At 41.4% G+C, this 23,720-nt stretch overlaps 1 protein-coding gene across 1 annotated transcript in view; it reads left to right on the forward strand.

Moving 5' to 3' along the window:
• Positions 1-10,065: 10,065 nt before the first annotated feature.
• LOC139474593 (serine/threonine-protein kinase LATS1-like) overlaps positions 10,066-23,720 on the forward strand; it is a 42,207-nt gene continuing 28,552 nt past the window's right edge. The window contains exons 1-2 of the mRNA XM_071257665.1: positions 10,066-10,152; positions 11,721-12,567. Coding sequence (XP_071113766.1) covers positions 12,166-12,567 — 402 coding nt within the window. The 5' untranslated portion in view covers positions 10,066-10,152; positions 11,721-12,165. The remainder of the gene's footprint in view (positions 10,153-11,720; positions 12,568-23,720) is intronic.

Raw genomic sequence — 23,720 nt, forward strand, 5'->3', positions numbered from 1 at the left:
ACTCACGTGTACTCAACATCTCACACAGGTATCTCACTCACGCGTACTCAACATCTCACACAGCTATCTCACTCACGCGTACTCAACATCTCACACGGGTATCTCACTCACACGTACTCAACATCTCACACAGGTGTCTCACTCACGCGTACTCAACATCTCACACAGGTGTCTCACTCACGCGTACTCAACATCTCACACAGCTATCTCACTCACGCGTACTCAACATCTCACACGGGTATCTCACTCACACGTACTCAACATCTCACACGGGTATCTCACTCACGCGTACTCAACATCTCACACAGGTGTCTCACTCACGCGTACTCAACATCTCACACACCTATCTCACTCACGCGTACTCAACATCTCATACAGGTATCTCACTCACGCGTACTCAACATCTCACACAGCTATCTCACTCACGTGTACTCAACATCTCACACAGGTATCTCACTCACGCGTACTCAACGTCTCACACAGGTATCTCACTCACGCGTACTCAACATCTCACACAGCTATCTCACTCACGTGTACTCAACATCTCACACAGGTATCTCACTCACGTGTACTCAACATCTCACACAGGTATCTCACTCACACGTACTCAACATCTCACACAGCTATCTCACTCACGTGTACTCAACATCTCACACAGCTATCTCACTCACTCGTACTCAACATCTCACACAGGTCTCTCACTCACATGTACTCAACATCTCACACAGGTATCTCATTCACGTGTACTCAACATCTCACACAGCTATCTCATTCACTCGTACTCAACATCTCACACAGGTCTCTCACTCACACGTACTCAACATCTCACACAAGTCTCTCAATCACGCGTACTCAACATCTCACACAAGTATCTCACTCGCGTGCACTCAACATCTCACACAAGTATCTCACTCACGTGCACTCAACATCTCAGGTTATACGGGAGAGGAGGGTTATAAATGTCATAACAATGTCGATGTAGTACTCTGCTGATATACCAAGGACACAGAGACATATAAAATATACAAAAGTGTATGCACTTTAGGAATCAATACCTCCCACATCCATCCCACAGCTTGCGACGTTAACATAGCTGGTAGGCCGACTTCGTGAGCGAACCTGGCCAAGTCCTCAGTGTGTACAAACGTAGGTGTAACAGCTCCCAGTGACCGACCCAGGTAAATATGTCACAACATTGCCCACGTAGCGCCTGGGAGATACAATTCAACACTATAGGAAACTATCAAATGATAAAAGACTTGAAAGGTGTCAAGGTGTGATAAAGTGTGGCGACGCAGATGTTGCAAGAAGCGGCCGTACAATCTCCCACCGTGTCACCGTGACGCTCCCCAACCAGACAGGACTAATATTTAGACTTATAGTCAACACACGTTCGTGTGTATTACCGTACTTTGGGAAGACTGAAGCACAAATATGATGCAGATGGAAAAAATCGTTTATTTATAATAGTTAAACATATAAGTAAAGGAAAAGAAAGCTAGATTAAATGACATTTCAAAACCCTCGCTCATCGTTGATTCAGACATACCCCAGCTCGCATGCAAGCTTTAGGATAAAATATAGGTCAGTGAGTTTTGGTTTAGCGCCGATTTGAACAGTATTTCAGTTCTATCACGACATGTATACTTGATGTGGGACGAAAGCTTGAATTGATGCCGGTCTTAGGCGAAACCACTTTGGTGGAACACGCGAGTATGGTTATGGCGGTGACAAACATAGAAACATAATCTGGTTTTGTTTGTTTGTTGTTTAACGCCGCACTCAGCAATATTCCATCTTTATGACGGCGGTCTGTAAATAATCGATACGATGACATACATCAACCAAGTCCACGAGCTTGACCACCCGATCCCTGAGTGCGGCATAAAACAACAATCATCAACGAACGGGGGGGGGGGGGGGGGGGGGGGGGGGTGCTGTTGCGCCGCTTACACAGGTAACATGATCTACCGGTACGTGTACAATTCACAAGAACACATGTATGTTTAACACTCGTCACGTGGCAGGCTGACTTGAAAACATACCATGACTCAGTTGTAATAATAATAGAGAGAATGTCGACATCCGTGTTTCCCACTCACTCACTCTACAGCGTGGCCACAGTGCAACGGCCTTTAGCTTCAACCTGTCTACGTTGAATAACGACGCTAAGTTGTCAGGTTTGTTCTTTCAACGCCTTGGGTAAGATTGCGACTAAATAGAAAAGAATTTCACAAAATGCGTCTAAGAAACTAGCGTAAGTGGCAACATTCAACAAATGCTTGACGTGACATTTGGGGGATAGGCCCACGTTTTGCCGCCACAGTTATGCCGGGCTTCCCAGTAGTTTTCTCCTATATACCACCGACCAATTGCAGTGATACTCTTCACCTCATCGATGTATGGGGTATTCAGGAAATGTGCTGCCTGTCTCTGAACATCTATTTCTAAATGCCGCGAATGACAAAAAATATACCCTGACCTTTCCAGCATGTCTCTAATATATCCTCAGATCTACCATCAATACACCTTGAATTAGAGCAGCAAAAAATCACCGGGGCGATTCGTGAGTTCTTCATATACTTGATCCAACAGGCCCTGTTACCTGCATCAATGGTAGATATAAAATACACCGTATAGACATTATACCAGTATTAAACTTGCATCTTGCTTCTCGTTGTCTTTCGGCGTGTGCTGTAGGTTTCCGCCGTTTGAGTTCAACATGAAAAAAAGTAAAATCTGTTTCCCTTAGTCGCGGTCTTGTTCTTTTATCCTGTTGTGGTTTGGCAAAGACGCAACAACGAAGCGTTCGTGTGGGATAAGTGTCTGCAGTTCTCGTGCATGTTTGATGACGTCAAGATCATGTGATGAAGTATGCTCGTGACTCGAGTGTTGCTGTACTCCTGCAGTGGAGGTCACGAGTACACCTGCTTACTAAACCCCCCATTTAAAGGGAGACTCGGCTGTTGGAATACCCAGTGTAGTGGAGGTCAAGAGTACACCTGCTTACTGAACCCCCCATTTAAAGGGAGACTCGGCTGTTGGAATACCCTGTGTAGTGGAGGTCACGAGTACACCTGCTTACTGAACCCCCCATTTAAAGGGAGACTCGGCTGTTGGAATACCCAGTGTAGTGGAGGTCACGAGTACACCTGCTTACTGAACCCCCCATTTAAAGGGAGACTCGGCTGTTGGAATACCCTGTGTAGTGGAGGTCACCAGTACACCTGCTTACTGAACCCCCCATTTAAAGGGAGACTCGGTTGTTGGAATACCCTGTGTAGTGGAGGTCACCAGTACACCTGCTTACTGAACCCCCCATTTAAAGGGAGACTCGGCTGTTGGAATACCCTGTGTAGTGGAGGTCACCAGTACACCTGCTTACTGAACCCCCCATTTAAAGGGAGACTCGGCTGTTGGAATACCCTGTGTAGTGGAGGTCACGAGTACACCTGCTTACTGAACTCCCCACACCCGTAAAGAACCGGGGTAGAATTAGTCTCCAGCAACCCATGCATGCTGTAAAAGGCGACTATGCTTGTCGTAAGAGGCTACTGACTGGTTGATGCATGTCATCATATCCCAATAGCGTGGATCAATAATCATGAAGTCAAACAAACAAACAAACAAACAAAACAAAACTGAACTCCCCATTTAAAGGGGGACACGGCTCGGGGTATCTGACACTCTCAGCAAATTTGATTCATGTCTGTGCTACATTATTATGCACACCAGTCTGTCCGTTCATGAGTAATACTCGGAGACAATGTCTCACGTGTGACAAGTAAAATAATGTCTAGTCCTAGACTAGAAATTGGCATCAGGACGCGGAGCCTCCCCTTAAGAATATATACATCGTGTCTACAATATTCAGTGTATTAAAGATGGTGGCGGGGTAGCCTAGTGGTTAAAGCGTTGACTCGTCAAGCTGAAGGTCCTGTTTCGATACCCAACATGGGTACAAATAGATTAACATCTAGTCTCTGAAATAAACATATATTACAGAAAGAAAAAACACAAACAGCTGTTTCATTATAAAATATAATAAAGTGGAACCAAGAGAACATCTTCATTTTCAGAGACTAAACAAATCTGCAGTAATCTAGACATGGCAAACAGTATAGACTTGTATAGGCTGTATTCGATAGGGGCGGTCGGGTAGTCTACTGGTTAAAGGGTTCGCTCGTCATGCCGAAGACCCGGGTTCGATTCCCGACATGGGTACAATGTGTGAAGTCCATTTCTGGTGTCACCCCGCCGTAATATTGCTGGCATATTGCTAAAAGCGGCGTAAAACTATACTCAATCAACCACTGTATTGGATATATTTATTTCAGCGTCTGTTTGTCTGCACGGAGTCCCCTGACGTATATTGCTGGAATATTGCTTCCGAGTGGAAGCCTCGGTGGCTGAGTGGGTTAGATCGCTGACACTGTGTGCTGGCAATTAGGTGCCTCGCTCTGCCATGGCTCAACCCAAAAAAGTACGAGAATCTCTACTTTACTAAGAAAGTGTTTTATGATCCCAAACTGGCTCCCACATGAGATATCGCTTGGATGAGATCAAGCGATATCTACACTGTAGATATCGCCGCAATGAAATTACATCACAATGCTTTGCAGACCATTGTGACGTCACTGGTACCTTGACGTCACAATCAAATGACATCACTAATGGCTCTGCTAGTGAAGCTCTTAGCAGTACTTTTTACACTGAAGACACTGCTAATTACTGTCTACAAATTGAAAAAGAATGATGTTGGATGATAAATAAAATTTCACCCTCGTGTCTTTTGATATCAAATATATCAACAATCGTTGATAAAAGTGGCAAAAATCCTCGACAAGCCTCGGAATCTTTCCACTTTTATCAACTCGTGTTGATATATTTGATATCAAAAGACACTCGGGTGAGATTCTCTATATCCCACATGTACCATTTGTTATGTTATATTTTCAGAATGTTTTACCACAGCTTAAATACAAATATGCGTGCACGTGACTCGTGAAGATTTAGGAGTCATGTACTGATTTTTACCTTGTATCCAGTACGACCGTTACAGCCTACTTGAAACAGCCGGAAAAGTCACGATTCTGATTGCATAACATGAAATTGAACCTAGATCGTGTTGTAACAGATTGTCGACTTTCAACTTTAAAACAGATTAATCATTGCGAGTTGTTATCACGACTTATCGATTCCCACGAGCACGGATATAGATTGTGAATGAATGTGAGCGGCCATGCGTGACCCGACATCTGTATATTTGTTTCCATATATGGAAAGTGACCTCGCATCACATCGCGACCTACGGCCCGGGAGGTGGCCTCGCGCTTAAATCACTTCCCCTTTCAATTGTGTAAGAGGAAGGGGTGGGAGGCCGGGGTCAGGGGGTGGGTGGGGAGGAAGGGTGACATCGCGAGCGTCCGACACGAACAGATGTGCGGAACCAGTAAGTACAGGAAGATGTGTGATGGCAACATTGCGGATGTTTATTCGACGCCACTATCTTATGACGGTATGATTAATACCACTGCAGACTCTTGTGTGAGATTTACAAGGAAATGTGTGTTCGTAGGACGCTAAATATTCCTCGCATTTGTCCTTCAACAAGGACGTAACCTGTTCTAGATAGATTTTATTACTTTAAGTATAGGATCTAATTTACCTTAACAATTTATCATTTTGTTTTTTCGCACTAGCATTTTCGATTTTTATAAAGGATGGTAATTGTATCATCATGCTCAAATGGCCTATTGAACTGACCGATTACCTTCGAGTGAAAAAGCCTCCATTCCAAGGCGTCTCCAACAATAAGTGGGGCGGTGGGGTAGCCTTGTGGTTAAAGCGTTCGCTCTCACGCCGAAGACCCGGGTTCGATTCCCAACATGGTAACAATGTGTGAAGCCCATTTATGGTGTCCCCCGCCATGATATTGCTGGAATATTGCTAAGAGCGGCGTAAAACCATACTTACTCACTCGAACAACAAGTAAGACCAAACATACACCGAGAGAAATAACCGCTTTTAATTTCTAAAAAGCACACTATCAGCCAAGTCACACAATGTGTCCACCCGATCCACTCCGTCGGGGCACGATATGACACACAATCAGCCAGGTAACACAATGTTTCTACCAGATCCACGCTGTGAGAAAACGATGACACACAACCACACAGTTAAGCCACCCGATCCACGCCGTCGGGGCACGATGACACACAATCACACAGCCATGTCACACAATGTGTCCACCCGATCCACGCCGTCGGGGCACGATGACACACAATCACACAGCCATATCACACAATGTGTCCACTGGATCCACGCCGTCGGGGCACAATGACACACAATCACACAGCCATATCACACAATGTGTCCACTGGATCCACGCCGTCGGGGCACAATGACACACAATCACACAGCCATATCACACAATGTGTCCACTGGATCCACGCCGTCGGGGCACAATGACACACAATCACACAGCCATATCACACAATGTGTCCACCGGATCCACGCCGTCGGGGCACAATGACACACAATCACACAGCCATATCACACAATGTGTCCACTGGATCCACGCCGTCGGGGCACGATGACACACAATCACACAGCCATATCACACAATGTGTCCACTGGATCCACGCCGTCGGGGCACGATGACACACAATCACACAGCCATATCACACAATGTGTCCACTGGATCCACGCCGTCGGGGCACGATGACACACAATCACACAGCCATATCACACAATGTGTCCACCCGATCCACGCCGTCGGGGCACGATGACACACAATCACACAGCCATGTCACACAATGTGTCCACCCGATCCACGCTGTCGGGGCACGATGACACACAATCACACAGCCATATCACACAATGTGTCCACCCGATCCACGCTATCGGGGCACGATGACACACAATCATCCAGCCACGTCACACAGTGTAGCCACCCGATCCACGCTGTCGGGGCACGATGACACACAGTCAGCCAGCCACGTCACACAGTGTAGCCACCCGATCCCCGCCGTCGGGGTACGATGACACACAGTCAGCCAGCCACGTCACACAGCGTAGCCACCCGATCCACGCCGTCGGGGCACGATGACACACAATCAGCCAGCCACGTCACACAGCGTAGCCACCCGATCCACGCTGTCGGGGCACGATGACACACAATCAGCCAGCCACGTCACACAGCGTAGCCACCCGATCCACGCTGTCGGGGCACGATGACACACAATCAGCCAGCCACGTCACACAGTGTAGCCACCCGATCCACGCCGTCGGGGTACGATGACACACAATCAGCCAGCGAGGTTACACAGCGTAGCCACCCGATCCACATATGATAGTCGATCCGAGAAGATCCGGGACAGAATAGGTCTTCAACAACCCATGCTTGTCGTAAGAGGCGACTGACTGAATCGGTAGGTCAGATTCACTGACTTGGTTGATGTATGTCATCGTATCCGAATTGTGTGTATCGATGCTCATGATATCAATGACTGGATTGGATGTTCCAGACTCGATTATTTACAGACCGCCGTCATATAGCTGGAATAGTGCTGAGTACGACGTTAAACAAACAAACAAACATATGATAGTCGGCTCTTGAAACAGGCATGGGGTGCTGATGAGCTGCTCTGTCCGATATCACACATGGACATACAAGGCTCCTAACAGTGACAAGCGAGTTCTGAATGGCGAACGATTTTTGAACCCGTCATTACAAAACATCTCACATATGCGATATACATGTGACGTGTCAGCTGAACGGCTATACGCGGTCGTTAAACCTTAGAGTGTAATTGTGAAGCAATAACATGCCGGCGATTCATAATGTTACTGTTGGTGGGTGGGTGTTGAGTGAGTGAGTGAGTTTAACACAGCTTTAAACTTGTCCACATCTACGAACAGTATCTCAATTATATCACGGCGTGTCAGCTTGACGGGTGGGGAAATCCCGAAGTGATGCAGATCAATGTTTTTTCACTTCAGTAAAGACCACCAGAACGGACATGGTGCTGACAAACCTGGAAACATAGTCAGAGAATTTAGGATTCGAACCTTCTGAAACAGACCCACTGTATCTGTATAATTATAGGGTAATCCTAGGGATAAAAATGTATCTCTGGTAGCTGCGCGTCACTTTAAACCCTGCGCGTCAGCCATTTGTATTTCCAATAAAACATATATATTTGACAACTTACAATGTATTGAAAAGCCGAGCTCAGTGGGTGTCCAGTTGTTTTTGTTGGTGTTCTTATTGGGGGAAAAAAAGGCTCTTCCCTCGTCACTTTTGTTTTCAATAAAAAAAATGTTTAAAAAGTCCTATCTTCCCCCTTACCCGGGATACCCGTGAAGATCCGGGTTAGAACAGGTCTTCATCAACCCATGCTTGCCATAAAAGGCGACTATGCTTGTCGAAAGAGGCCGCTAACGGGATCGGGTGGTCAGGCTCGCTGACTTGGTTGATAAATGTCATCATAACCCAATTGCGTGGATCGAGGCTCATGATGTCAATCACTGGATTGTCTGGTCCAGACTCGATTATTTACAGACCGCCGTCATATAGATGGAATATGGCTGAGTTCGGCGTTAAACAAGCAAACAAACAAATTAAAACATCACTAATTTCTTGCAAATGATAGCGTCATTTTGGTATTTTCTCACAGTGTACGCTATATCGTGATTGATGTAACATGTCTATAGAGAGACAAAACTTTCATGTTTATAATCTGTTCTTGTAATACCTTAGCGACGACACATGAAGAAGCTACAGATTGTCTCCCCGCTGTAGGAGTGAGCGTTGTTAAGGTCGTGCCATACATTCAGTGTTGTACACGAGACGGGGACTAGCGGCAGTAATTCACACATTCCTGTGTCCAAAAAGTATCATAAACCTGCCGAGCCCGATTAAATCACGCTCTCTTCTCGCGGTACACTACTGTACTTACATTGTTTGAAGGTGGTGGGTTAGTTTAGAATATCTTTGCAAAACCTACAATGAAAAAAACTATTAACAGGGCTGATCTATAAATAACAAAAAATGCTATATGAATTATTACATTGTGTTAACCCTATAATGAACATGACGCTATGGCAATTTATCACCCTTTATTGTAACAATGATATACAAACATGTTAAAGTGTACCACGATGTGTGTTAAAGTACATGTTGTTTCATTGGCTGGATTGTGGCAGCTGACAAGGTTGTCTGTCCCAAACTCTCAAAAGAATAGTGATTTTAAATGTGAAAAACTGTGTTTTTGTATCCAATGTGGTAATCAATCAATAATTATTATATGTGCCGTTTTACAGGAAAGGTAAAGATTTATAAAAATCCTTTTTAGGGTGGTTTGGAAAAAAATAACTCATACAAAGCAAAAAATAGATATTTTAAAAAAATCATTTGATTTTAAATTAGTCATAATCCAGTGTTTCCATGTTGCCAAGAAATACATAGATTATAATTTAAGTAGTCACGCTCTTAAATAATAAACGAAATTTCGTAATCAAGTAAATAAGAGATTGCAATCAGTTATCAATTTATCGAAATGAATAAAAAAAACATTTATTTTTTCTGTTATAGAGCCAGACCCTCATAAGCAAAAAACCGTCAGTCGACAACAGGTCACTTTTCCGCTATTTTCGTGTAGCGGCTCCAGGCCTAGGTCATTGTATCAGCTTTTGCCACTTGTTCAGCATTATGAATGGGGAATTTTACGCAGCATTTTCCTCGGCCTATCTCCATCAATACCACGTGGCCTCTCTCACAAGTAGATGGGGCACATGATCACTCTGGAATGTCAACAATGTAGAAAGGCGTGGCTTTGTGTCAATCACGGCTTGCGTCGAGTCTACTATAGTTATGGGGGAATAGGTGAGTCGATTTTTCGCACCTGCTAAATTATAGTATTTGTCAAAAGATACTTAAATAACGCAAATTAAACCTGGTTTTATAGAGATTACATGTTTGACAGTGTAATCATAGGTTTTTTCGTTGTGTTTCAACCATTCCAAAAGGTAAAAATCAGCAAATTTGGTTCACACCTGACACCCCTACTTACGGTGACAAGTTAGTCGGTCGTGGCGTTGTTGGAAATAAGGAGTCCCCAGGTTGTGTCGACCAGCGAATATATTCGCGTAAGTATTTATTGAACAGGAATCGTATAACCTTCAATGTATTTTTCGATTATCATTCTATCGTATGTTCCAAAATCCTTCCCGTTGTAGTGTTCTAAGTCTTCCATCTTGGCCAAAAGTTTCGGGACATTTTGCGGTACAAAAACAACATGGCGGTGTTTGGTTCGGTGGAGGTTGTTCAGTTGAGCTGTCAAAATGTTTCAAAATATCCCGATTAGCGTTCTGATAAGCATACTGGTGGACATTTTCACCAATTCTACTTTCATATCAATGATATAAGCGTATTGTTGCTACTTTCCAAAGCGATAGGCTGCGTTGTTTCGTTGGCGAACGAAGTGTGAAGTTTGTTGTTGTATCGGCGGTGCACAGGTTGTGCTGGGCTCCATCGAGGTGATGTGAGAATGCCAGGTATGTCTGTTGCAGTAGGTGCTGGCGCCGCACACTATCACAGCCTATCTAACACGTTAATGTCAGCCCCGTTTTACGGCCGAAAATGTCTGGGTACATCCTTACAGCGAACCAGCATCCTGTCTCGACCTGTTAGTGTTACATCACTGGGGTACACGGCCCGACCAGGCAAAACACTGTCCAGCTGCCACATTTCGTATTTTCCTCAATTACATGTTTACTGTTAGACACCCCCCAATAGTTAGAACATGCCAGTTTCCCCTCCTTTACTAACATCGTGTGCCAGAAGTAGCCATTGTTTTGTCATGTCAAAATTTCACTTACATCATGTCATATTTTTACCTTCGTTTGGATGATTTCAGCAATATACTTAATATTATTGATTTGGTCATATTGTAGAAATGTTAAATGTGTCTATTATGATAATAGGTGTGAGTGGACAGTGTTGAATGTGTGTCAACTGTGTTGATATCGAAAGTTAACCACATATGTCAGTAACCTACTTTCAGCCTCTAGTGTATAAACAGTGTAACAGCATACTTTGTGTTATTTCTAAGGTTTCGGTATTTACAGATTATGCAGTGTCCTTCATTTCAGCCTAGAGTTATCCCATGTTTTGGTGTATTCAACCATTCTATATAATATGCTACATTTCATTTCATATAGACAGGGCAATATCCCTCATAAATCAATATGTAAATACATGTACTAGGTATTATATCTCATATTTCAATGTGTTTTGGCTGTATATGTCCTATGTTGTTTTGTGTGGTTTGTTTCAGTGTGTATTGACTAGATTATGCCATATGTGTTGGTGTATACAACTGTTATATCCTACCTTTGTGTGCATTATGGCAGAATATTGTGAATGTGACATTTAGTATATCCCTCATTTCAGCATGTATACTGTGACTGTAAAGTAGGTTTACATGTGTAGTGATGATGCAAAGACTAGGGCAGTGGGGTAGCCTTACGAAAAACAGGGTTTCATTCCCCACTTGGATACGATGTGTGAAGGCCATTTCAGCTGTCCTCCGCTGCCATATTGCTGGAATATTGCTTCACTCAGTCAGTCATGTAAACAAAATGTATAGACTATTCCTCTATTATTTAAAAACATTCTGTGCAGTGTGGGTAACTTGTAACTTCCCTTGTTTCAGTGTGCGCCAAGGTGTCTGCAGCCCAGACCGGATAGACCAAGAACGCGGCTGCACTCTGCATGAGATACCACAAGATCCCGGAATGTATATTATGTCGCTAGAGAGTGTCACCTAGCGACAAATTCATAGCCACAGCCCATTAGGGCTCTAATCCCTTTCGAAGTTTATTGTTTATTGTTCCTTGCCAGAGGTTGTCAATAGTGGAATATTTATATGGATACCATTTCGTCCAACAACACCATTCAGCGTCAGTGGAGGATTTTACTTATGATACAAAGAAAAAACCTTGGTCTGGAGCTGGCTTAATTCTGATATCCAGTCTCAGACAGTTTTCTGTTGCCATCTCAATACTTGTGTGAATACAGCCTTCAATAATCATATATGTACCACATGAAGGAATACACGTCTTATTTGTTGGGAAATACTACACATTTGGACATACCCTATGAACCGGATGAGCGGAGAGCGAGCGGTACCACAGGCAGCAGGTAGGCGTCCGCTTTTGTCCACGTTTGTCGGAAATAACCGGCACATGCTTCAGGAGATCAGAGACAATCTCAGCCATTTGAGAAAAAACCAAGAGGGAAATGCAGCAGATCTGGCTAACATCAAGCCCGAGTTATCCCAAAGCACACCAAACTTGGTGGATAAAAGTGCTGCCAAGATGACCCGTCTGGATTTATACCACCAGAAGGCGTTGGCCGAGATTCGGGATAGTCTTCGGCCCTTCCAGACAGTGAGTGATACCAGTAGCACCGCAAGCAGTAGCTCCAGCTCACAGGCCAATGGAGACATCGATGTCAACAAGCAGATGCTGCAACAACTTGTGGCGTGTGGGATTGACGAGGTAAGAACCTGCTAGAGGGGCTGTCCCCAAGTTTATGGTTGCTTTACAGGAACCTGGGAGTATTGGTTGGTTTCCAAGAATATGGCTGGGTTGGTTTGCTGGGACCTGGGAGTATTGGTTGGTTTCCAAGAATATGGCTGGGTTGGTTTGCTGGGACCTGGGAGTATTGGTTGGTTTCCAAAAATATGGCTGTGTTGGTTTGCTGGAACCTGGGAGTATTGGTTGGTTTCCAAGAATATGGCTGTGTTGGTTTGCTGGAACCTGGGAGTATTGGTTGGTTTCCAAGAATATGGCTGTGTTGGTTTGCTGGAACCTGGGAGTATTGGTTGGTTTCCAAGAACATGGCTGTGTTGGTTTGCTGGAACCTGGGAGTATTGGTTGGTTTCCAAGAACATGGCTGTGTTGGTTTGCTGGAACCTGGGAGTATTGGTTGGTTTCCAAGAATATGGCTGTGTTGGTTCTTTCTCCCATAGGAGTATTGGTTGGTTTCTAAGAACATGGCAGGGTTGGTTTCAAGAGACAGTTAAATTGGTGTTCACGAACATATACACAGGGACCTTCACAAACATGATTGGTTTGCTTGGTTACCAGTAAGAGCCGGTTGGTTCTTAGGAACATGGTAAAGTTGGTTTCTGAAATGGCGTATGTTACCGTACATGAATGGAGTTACTGCCTCACAGGTGAGAGGTAGGTGTATCCTTGTGTTTGTAAGTGACAGGGATGTCTGTCCGGTGGAGGGTTGGGGTGTGTGACAGCTTTTCACTGAGAATGGGCCTGTTAGCAGTGTTTGAGTGATGAGTTGAACAGCGTTAGAAATTGGCACTACTCCTGTAGTTCTTGCCAAACTGCCCAGTAGTTAAGGTGTCATAAGGACTTGTATAGATTTGCCATTTTTAAGAGTGTTATTATATGTTATCATTATAAGGACGAGTGGACTAAAAATGTTAGTAGAGGTTTCAAGAAGCAGTAACCAATACCAGACCTAGTCGTCTAAGGCGCCGCAATTTGCTGTGCAGAGTTGCGTCCCTTAGGCACGCCAGAAACCTATGATTGTGGGTTCAAATCCCGGTTCGCCCCGATTATGTTTCTAGGTTTGTCAGCATCATACCTGTGCTCGTGGGTTTCACCAAAGTGGTAAACGTCTGAGACCTGCATCATTGGGGCTTTCCTCGCACATTAAGCTGAAACGCTGTTATATGACTGGAATACTGTTTAAAGCAGCGTTAAACCCAACTCACTCACACCAGAAAGATACACTCAGATTATCCATGTTGGCATCATGCGTATTCCAGCTGATGTTGGATTCATTACATCACCCTGGGTTTTGGATAATTACCACCATCGTCTGTGGATGGTGTGTTTACTGCTGTTCCCAGAATCCTCGCGGGGAGGTCGCTCCGACATTGACATGTGGCCACTCTCCATAATACCCACACTGCTCGTAGCCGCGAGAACTTACATCTTGGAACTTTTTGGTAATAGTTATATTTGTGTTCTGGATGATACTATTATCAGATTATGACCTTATGGATATTACGAAAGTGTCTGAATATAGGTATATGTTAATAACGTGTATTTTGTTGTAATTGACACTGATGTGAAACATAGTGCAGTATTGATTATGACATTCTCTAGTTTGTGTAGTTTAAATTACTGAACTGGTTGTATAGCTTTGAGATAATATTGATCTGGAAGCAACATGTGTAGAATTACGTTCGACAGGACCTCCGCACCTTGCAATGTCCCAGGTAAATCAGCACAGAAAACCTCTCAATGTGACATCCACACAGCCTCTTTGAGGCGTGGACTGAGGGGACATCAACAAAATAGTCAACGCTATTGTTTTATTTACGCACCCAAAGTCTCTGAAACTTTAATTTCATCTGAGATTTTATTATATTCATAAGTATTAATCAATATTGTAGAAGCTATAAAAAGTCTCTGGAAATATTTTGCAACGTATTTAGCCATTTTGCTGTTTTCATTTGTAAGTAAAATGTTCTGATTTGAAATGGTCCCTGAGTGATGGTTTGTGGGCCTGAGGTAATGGTCAAGTGATGTACGCCTGGAGGGGTACATAGATCAACAATAGCCCCGGGGTGTCCCCTAGGGCGTACTGTGGATCTCTGTGGTGGGGTGGGGCTGACTGGGATCCCTAGGAGCGAGGACAGTTGGAGATACACGGTTTGGGATCGACCTTGACTTACCTACATGAGTCTAACAGCTGGACACTGACCTACCTAGCATGTCAGAATGACTGTGTAAAATCGTGGTCAACTTATTTATGGAACGGGACATTTTTAGGATTTGTTTTCATGAACCATGCTGTGAACCTGGTTAATAATAACATGTGATATAGCATGTTGTTATTAATGTACTAAATGCTACTTTTTATGAAGGTTTTTTGTTTCGAATGTTTGTTTTTTACAATTTGATGTAAATGAAAGAGTCTTTTGTCATGTTTATAAGAATATTCAGTAGTGAATTATTTAAGTTTTTAGGCCAGACTGATATTGAATATTAATATCTATGGACTTTTATTGTAGGAATGGTTAATGAATAATTTCAAACGTAAGGGAAATGTTTTCATTGAAATGGGCTGAACTTGAACTGTAAGGCAGTTTTTTTAGCCATATTTTGATACATTTTGTTGTAAAAATTGCATTTGTCTGACAATCTGCCTATTTATTTTTTTCAAAGATAATTTGAAAAGAAACAAACCCAAAGATACCAGTCCATATGATTGGTACTTTTATTGACTTCTTGTTATTGTTGTTGTTAGTAGTAATAATATTGATGTAGACTGTGCAAAGAAACATCAAGACAACACATCAGTATCATTCAAACAAGAGGACAAATTAGAAAATGACATGTTTCTCCCCAATCAAACCAAACAGAATAGAAAGTAACTGCATCATTGTAAGCGTGGGTGACAGATGGGTGTAAGTTTTGTGAGCAAGTGAGTATGTGTTTACAACACTTTTAGCAATATTCCAGCAATATTCCAGCAATATCACGAAGGGGACACCAGAAATGGGCTTTACACATTGTTCTGATGTGGGGAATCGAACCCAGGTGTTCAGTGTGACGAGCGAACCCTTTAACCACTAGGCTACCCAACCACCACCCCTGTAAGTTTTGTGAATATCACTTACCATATCATCATGATCATGTATACTATAATTCATATCATAGCTTTTCTTTTTACAAGTAAGTGTCGTGATATAAAATAAACATCTTACCTACAGTCAAGAGAACATAATTACATGTATGTGTTCTAACCTAAGGCCTTATGTATATTTTAAAAGTTGGTTCACAAGACCAACCAAATCCAAAAATAACGAAATTAGTGAATAAAGATAAAATGACTTTTGACAATATTCTTTTTGGCCGAGTCTTTACCATGTTTACAATCAGGTAAAATGAAGAAAAAACACCACATTTTATCACTGTTGTTTGCAAGAAATGAATAATATTCATTGAAGGTTTTATCATCATTTATCTTTGTGTATCTTGGTCATGTTAAAACTCTTTTTTTTTTTATATTCATCAGTAGCAGTACTAATCTGGAAGTTGTAAATTATTTATATATTTTGGACCACCTACATTGAATCTTAGGACAAAACTTTTGTAAGCCATCTAATATAACATGGAAGGCCTCAGCTGTTGTATTGAGAATCTCAAAATAGCACAGTAATCGTTTTGTTTGAGCAAGAAAATAATGCAAACAAATGGGTATTTTTTTCTGTTTCCTGATCCATTTGTTTCCTGCAACTAAGTAGTGTCATCTGTCTGAATGGTACTTAATTATGTGGTGTTAGTTGCTATGACAACCTCACAAATGATTATATCTGATTATCGCTACCAAAATCTGTCATTATAGGTCAATGGTGGCCATGAGTTGAGCTGTCTGTGAGTCCTTGTGATTGGGTCAATACCATATGTGTTTATGTATGACTGGGTGATGGCTCTGCTATAATGAATATGTTGGATGTTGAAGGTGCTGAACATGTCAATTACCTGAACAGGTAAACAGGCTCGTCAGGATTCTGTGCCAGTAGCTATACGTGATGTTTTGATTCATCAGTGATATGTGGAAAAATATTCCATTTTCTCCAAATAGGGCAAGCAGGTTTATCTTATTTCATCTTTATCAGCATAGTCAGTGATTCCACAGTGCACGTACAGTTATCTATAATCAGTTTTGTAATTAAGAGTAACTATGAATTATTGATGGCTGTATTTAACTTATTTAATCCCTGTTTATCGAGTGAATTTTCACAAAATTGCTTTAGGAGATATCTGTTCACAAAGTTTTTTAAGTTGGCCTAACGATGACCATTAATTGGAAATACAAGTTTCAATAAGTTGACAGAGTGGCCTAGATTTAGCAGGAATTATTAGTGGATTGATTAGCGATAACATTACGACAACATGTCTAATTATGAGTACAAGTATTCAATTAAACCAATGATTTTCTGTGATTGTCGATAATTGTTTTCACTATAATTCATAAATGCAAAATCAACTATAATGTCTGAGCTCCGGGTAAACTGAATATTTGTGTAAAATACACATAAAGAATCACCACAACCCCAATTTTGAGTAGTTTGTGTACAAATATATATTAAAAAATTAAAAGACCCCAAAAGTAGAACAAGACTATGCATAATTACCCATTGTAATCTTTTCAGCTTGCATTCCTGTATGTCCTTACTGATCCTCGTTTACTGATTGAATGCAGGCATCACATATATAGGAACAATACTGCTGTGAATAATGAAAAGAATGTCTCGCTTAATGTATCTTAGACTTGTATCAGTGTTGTAAACTTATGCGACACGTGGAATGTTTATAAAAAGAACCCACCTTTTACTTGTAGACAATTTTTAGATGTGATGTTAAATCTTTAATACAATTCTTGTGACCTATCAGCACAGTATCTATATTAAGTGTATGCTGCTAGCCACCTTATGATATATATTAATTTTTGCGTACCATGAATTAAAACAAATGGAATATCTCTCTATATAATGTACATCATGTATATATCATGTATATACTGTTCATGCCTGTAATTATATTTACTCCCATATGTAGATAGTTTGTACCCTGCCCTACGAGGGTGTTCTGTACAATCACATTCTTGGCATGTGAAGACCCTGGGTAGAATAGGTCTTCAGCATGTTCAGCAACCCATACTTGCCGTAAAAGGGGACTATCCTGGTTGTAAGAGGCGACTAACGGGATTGGTTGGACAGGCTCGCTGACTTCGTTGATGCATATCATTGTACAAACACACAAAACAAACAATAACATTCTTGGTTCTTGACACTTGGGCTGCACTTGAACCCAGATGCAACTTAGAAGGCCCTGAACAAGCATTTTAATGTATCTTTAAATTATCCTTCATTGACAGTTTACCTAAATAATAAAACTGTTTTTGAGGTTTTATTGATGTTTGTTTGCACATTCCTATATTGTGTTATGGCTAAGGATGCGAGGTATTACTGGTATATCGGTAAAATGAGGTTCGTTCTTTCCATGATACATATCACAATATCATGTTTTAATGCTCGGTATATCGGGTGATTTCAAATAGCTATTTTTATCAGGTGTTTAATGTTATACACTTGCCAAATACATTCAAAATGTTTCCGTAATTCCAAAATGGAAATTCGCACTCTGGAGTTCTTCTGTGGCAGTGGTGTAACACTAAGTCATCACTGTCCTGGAGCGTGCATCTTTGCGTTTGTATTGAATGAGTTATCATTTATGATCCTCAGTTCCTCCATTGATGTTTCAAAGTACTTCTGAATTCAAAATCATGAATTATACAATATATTGTGATACGTATCATATCGTAACGGTCTTGTGCATTGTAAAATATTGTGATACACTTTAAACATCCAGTACCCATGCCTAGTTATGACAGTATCAGAAAACTAACTGCACTGATACACTGACTTGCTGCTATGTCAACACTTGCCTGTCATGTGAAGACAGCCCTGTACCTAAATATTCATGTTATGTACGATTGTAAAGCAGATCCCTCCCCTTTGTTAATAGATATAGTTTAGAACTTTATCGGGAATGCAATCATTGACAAACTAAATGTCAGATTTGATGGTGTTCCATGATAGGACTTATTAGGTACGTTAGAAGCGACCAGCTGATTAAGGAATGTCGACTATGTTTATCAGCTTTAGCTGATGGATTCTGATAAACACTGAAACAGGCTGGGTGTGTCTGATGCTGGGAGATCAATCAGTGGTGATATACGCAGATTAGATGACTCGATCAAGTTATATACAGATAAAAGGCTGACCATTTTGTCTGGGTTGGGTGTGGTTCAACATTTCATTCCCCGATTCTGTCCGGTAAAACTATTTTGCTATTATTGCCAGATAAAATGGTAGTTGGTTTTTATTCCCTAAGAATGTTGCTGCGCCAGGGCCCAGTTATACGAAGTGTTGTAGCACAATGATTGTCTAAGTCTCCAACTTTAACATTGATTCATGAATGTTGTTGCTCTTAGATTGCTGCGTAGGGCCTGGTACTGTGATGCTTAGACTTGCACAAGTCTCTTAGGCAATAATTATTAGTTTGAATCATAAGTTGTAGAACAAGTTGTCCCAAAAAGAGACTGGAGTCCTAAGATTTACTGTCCACATATCTAGACTTGCCTATTAGGAAGATAGAATTACTACACATCCATGGACTTTTCCTTTAGTACAGCCTTGGAGCAAGGCAAGGTGAAGGTATTTAGAGATACACATATGAAACAAATGCTAAAAATAGATGTCGGTTTTCTTCTCTCTGTAGATAAAACTTCTTCATAATACTAATTTTTCCATGTATACTGGGGAATAACACTTGCTATACCATGTATACTGGGCAATAAAACTATACCATGTATACTGGGGAATAACACTTGCTAAGCCATATATACTGGGGAATAACACCATACCTTGTATACTGGGGAACAACACTTGCTATACCATGTGTATTGGGGAATAACACTATACCATGTATACTGGGGAATAACACTATACCTTGTATACTGGGGAATAACACTAACTATACTATGTATATTGGGAATTAACACTATACCATGTTTACTGGGAAATAACACTTTCCCAATGTGTTGAATCACAGAGAAATCTCAGGAAATATATGGGATTTATATAGGGCATATTTGAGTTTCTCATTTTCTTTTCTCCAAATTCAACAATTTCCCTGTTTAGCCTAGAAACCACTCAAGTACTATCTAGCATGTCTAGTGACGGATAGTCCAAGTTGTTCAGCAATTTGAACTTGCCAGGAAGTTGGTTGTTAACACCACTACACAAGTGATGGAAAACCCAACCATGGTATAAACATGTTATCAGCCTACTTCCATGGCGAGTGATAACAGATATCTTATCCTGGTGTGACCTGATGTGATAAAATAGCGTACATTCCAGCCGTCCATCTATCTCTTGCCTTGGATATGTGCTGGGTTGAAGATGCTTTCAGTGGGATGGACAGAACGAAGCCAGGTGGCTGGCACTTGGTCCGCAGGCTACATTGGGGAGGGGAGGTGGGGGGACATTCCACTCTCAGTTGGAAGCTACTGCATATTCCACATACTGGCTCTGGGTCATTAGCAGGAACCAGTGGTTCACATAAAGCAGCCACTCCTCCTACAGAACTTAATCTGTATACATATATGCTACTATTTATGTTATTGCTGGGGGCCAAAATACAAAAGTGGTTAGTTGGCCTTTCATCATGTTATATCTGACCCACCCAAAACCTTCTTTGTTTTGGTGCTGGTGCTGGTACTGGTCCTACACCAAATTTGGATGCTAGTTATCATTTAAGTTGAAAATTAAATCCTTGTGAAGATCCAGGTTAGAATAGGCCTTCAGCAACCCATGCTTGCCGTAAAAGGCGACTTTTGCTTGTTATAAGAGGGGACGAACTGGATCGGTTGGTCAGGTTTGCTGACTTGGTGGATGCATGTCATTGTATCCCAATTTCATAGATGATGCTCATGATATCAATCAGTGGATTGTGTGGTTCTCGATTATTTAGACCGCTGTGATATAGCTGAAATATTGCTGAGTTCAGCGTTAAACAACAAAAAACAAACATTAAGACCCTGAAAGAAATATCCAATACTGCCCTTGCAAGTCTTTAATAATCACGTCTACATTACTGCTGTTTCAGATTCTCTGTCCTCCTTTTTGTTATATTGTATGAAGATAATTTAACAATATTTTTCTTTAAAATATTTTCATTTCAGAGATTAAATGTCACAGTATCCCCATCAACATGATCAATGTGATCAAGCAATTTTACTGTTTGTTTTCGTATTTGTCCCAGTTCCCCCTCACCTGATATGAGGTACATCTTTATCGTCTGTTGTTTGATACATATCTGGTTTAGATAACCGTCAGGTCAGTAAGTTGTTATTGAGTAATGTAGCAATCCAAAAACTGATAATTACTTACCAGTCAGAGATAATCATAATGATATTGCACAGTAATTATCGGAGAGGAGGTCAGGAGTCTATTGACCTGTACATTAGCTTTATTGTGATAGGTTGTAGGGGCCATTGGTTCTGGTTGGCCAGCACTTGTCTTTGCTCCTTGTCATGCTATCACACACTCAGCCCTGCTAATGACATCATTGTTATCAGATATATACACTGAGTTGTCAATGATAACCACACAGAATGCTGCAGTGTGATAACATAGATATCATATGTAAAATCTACATGACTTCAGCTTATGTATGTCACTTTATCTCACTTGTCATTAAGATGGGATGGGTTTACATATGTCAATATTCATTTAACTGTCTGTATATGGTATACAAGGTACTGTATTCGACGTAATAAGCGCCCTGCTCTAATAAGCGCCCATATTTGCTAATATATTGAATAGCTAGTGAACAATCCCAGTTAGCACCCCCTCCGATTGATCAATGTACACAAGACTTATTTATTCGTGTTTAATACGCACTCGTGTGTTATATGCACCCTTAATTATGGGCAATTAATTTCTGGAAAAATATCTGTCGTGTATTATACCCACAGACTTTTCTTTTGTATCATTTCAGGCTGTTAAGCCAAGAAATTTACGATCTTTCAACTCTGTTTTTTTTCTCATGAAAATTATATTCTAATAAGGGCCTCCTATTTCGAATTTTGAGAGCGCCCTGGGCGCTTCTTACGTCGAATACAGGTATATTGATTATAAATTTTTAAAAGTATTCATCCAATTTTTACACAATCATTCAAAGTTTAGTGTACAATGCTAAGCAATGACAGATTTCCACATGATACCTAGAATTTGTATCATTTAGATGTATCCACTTAAATACAGGAAGAAGAATGTAAGGCTTTCCCATGTGGAGACAATATCGCCATGTGATATATGATATATTTACCAGGGAGTCATGTAGTATGCATGGTATGAGGGGGCTATATTTACTGTGTGACTTCACCGTGAGTGAAGGTAGTGGGATTATACAACAGCTGGAAGTGCATGGGAGATACTGACTGTAAGATTATATACTTGGTGGCGGCGGCCATGACGTCATCCATCCTCCGAGTTAGCAGGTAGTTGTAGTCGGGTTTCAGAGGCTGCTATTGCTACCAGGGGGTGATATACTGGATTCGCTTACAATGCTCACATGCTTGCTATTTTTATGCTGCTGATACTGATGGATTATCATATATTTTGTAAAACAAATTGATAAGAAATGTTTTAATGTTGTTTGAATGAGAGTTAATTTCAAACCTTGTTAGAAGGTTTTTTAAGCTAAACCTCGATTATTTATTAGTAAATAAGACCCACTGATGTACAGTACCTGCATTAATTGTAATTTCCACATCATATCCCGAATTATGGATCCATTTTCTGATTGTTGTGCTTATAGTTGACCTCCAACCAAATCTGACCCAATTTTACATTTTGTTACTTAGGAATTTGAACTCCTTCATCTTTTGGGTAGCGGAGTAGCCTTGTGGTTTAAATTTTGCTCGTTTCATCGAAGACCTGGGTTTGATTACCCTCATGGGTACACTGTGTCAAGTCGGAGTCGGGTGTCCCTGGCATGATATTGCTGGAATATTGCTAAAAACAGGTGTAAAAGCATACTCACTCACTCCTCCATCTTTCCTTTGCTTAGGGGGCGGTTGGGTAGTTTAGTGGTTAAAGCATTCACTCGTCACGCCAAAGGCTCGGTATCGATTCCCGACATGGGTACAATGTTTGAAGCCCATTTCTGGTGTCCCCTGCCGTGATATTGCTTGAATGTTGCTAAAAGCGGCGTAAAAACCATACTCACTCACTCACTCCTTTGCTAAGCATGCTAAGAAAGGAAAAGAAGTACTGAAATTGTTCTGGACAAGGCATGGAATACCATCCAGTGATCTCTGACACTTGCTTCATATTCATTCTGCCTATTGTCATACAGCAATAATTCAACAGGAAATAGGAAGGCACAAAGATATTGATGATGTCACTACTTGGACATGTTTTCTGATCTGAATGTTTTTATGCCAATATTAGTTGTGTGGAATAGTGTAGTCTGTCTTACAGACCCTGATACAAATATATATCAAATACAGCCCATGCAAGTCTATAATGTTTGGCAAGTCTAGATCACTGCAGTATCAGGAAAATGAAGAGAGTCACTTGGCTCCTTTTTCTTATATTTTTATTAAGATAACTGAACAACTGTTTTTTATGTAAGATGTGTTCATTTCAGAGACTAGATGTCAGTCTAGGAATAGTGGATCTGTGGACCTGTCATGCTTTAACATGCTCAGGAACTGAAGCTTATTGGTATTGCTGTAGTGGAGTGTTTGGTTTAGCTGTAGGTGCTAGCATGAGTTGCATTGTAAACATACTTTCAGCATCTGAGAATGAAATTACCAGGGTGTGTGTGGCTGTGTTGATGAGCAGAGTTGGGAGCAGCAGCAGTAACAACACTGTCTGAATCACCACCTGCATCTATTCCCTCTTAATTCGCAACAATGCTGACAGGAACATTTTTGTTGCCTTGTCTGTGTGTTTTATCAGGGGACTTATGAGTGACTCAATACAGAAGATATTTGTGTCAATTGATACATTTCTTGTACAAGGGCTCTTGGTACA

This window comes from Haliotis cracherodii, unplaced genomic scaffold (genome assembly GCF_022045235.1).
Source record: "Haliotis cracherodii isolate W230 unplaced genomic scaffold, xgHalCrac1.p SCAF_3, whole genome shotgun sequence".
Taxonomy (NCBI): Eukaryota; Metazoa; Mollusca; class Gastropoda; order Lepetellida; family Haliotidae; genus Haliotis; species Haliotis cracherodii.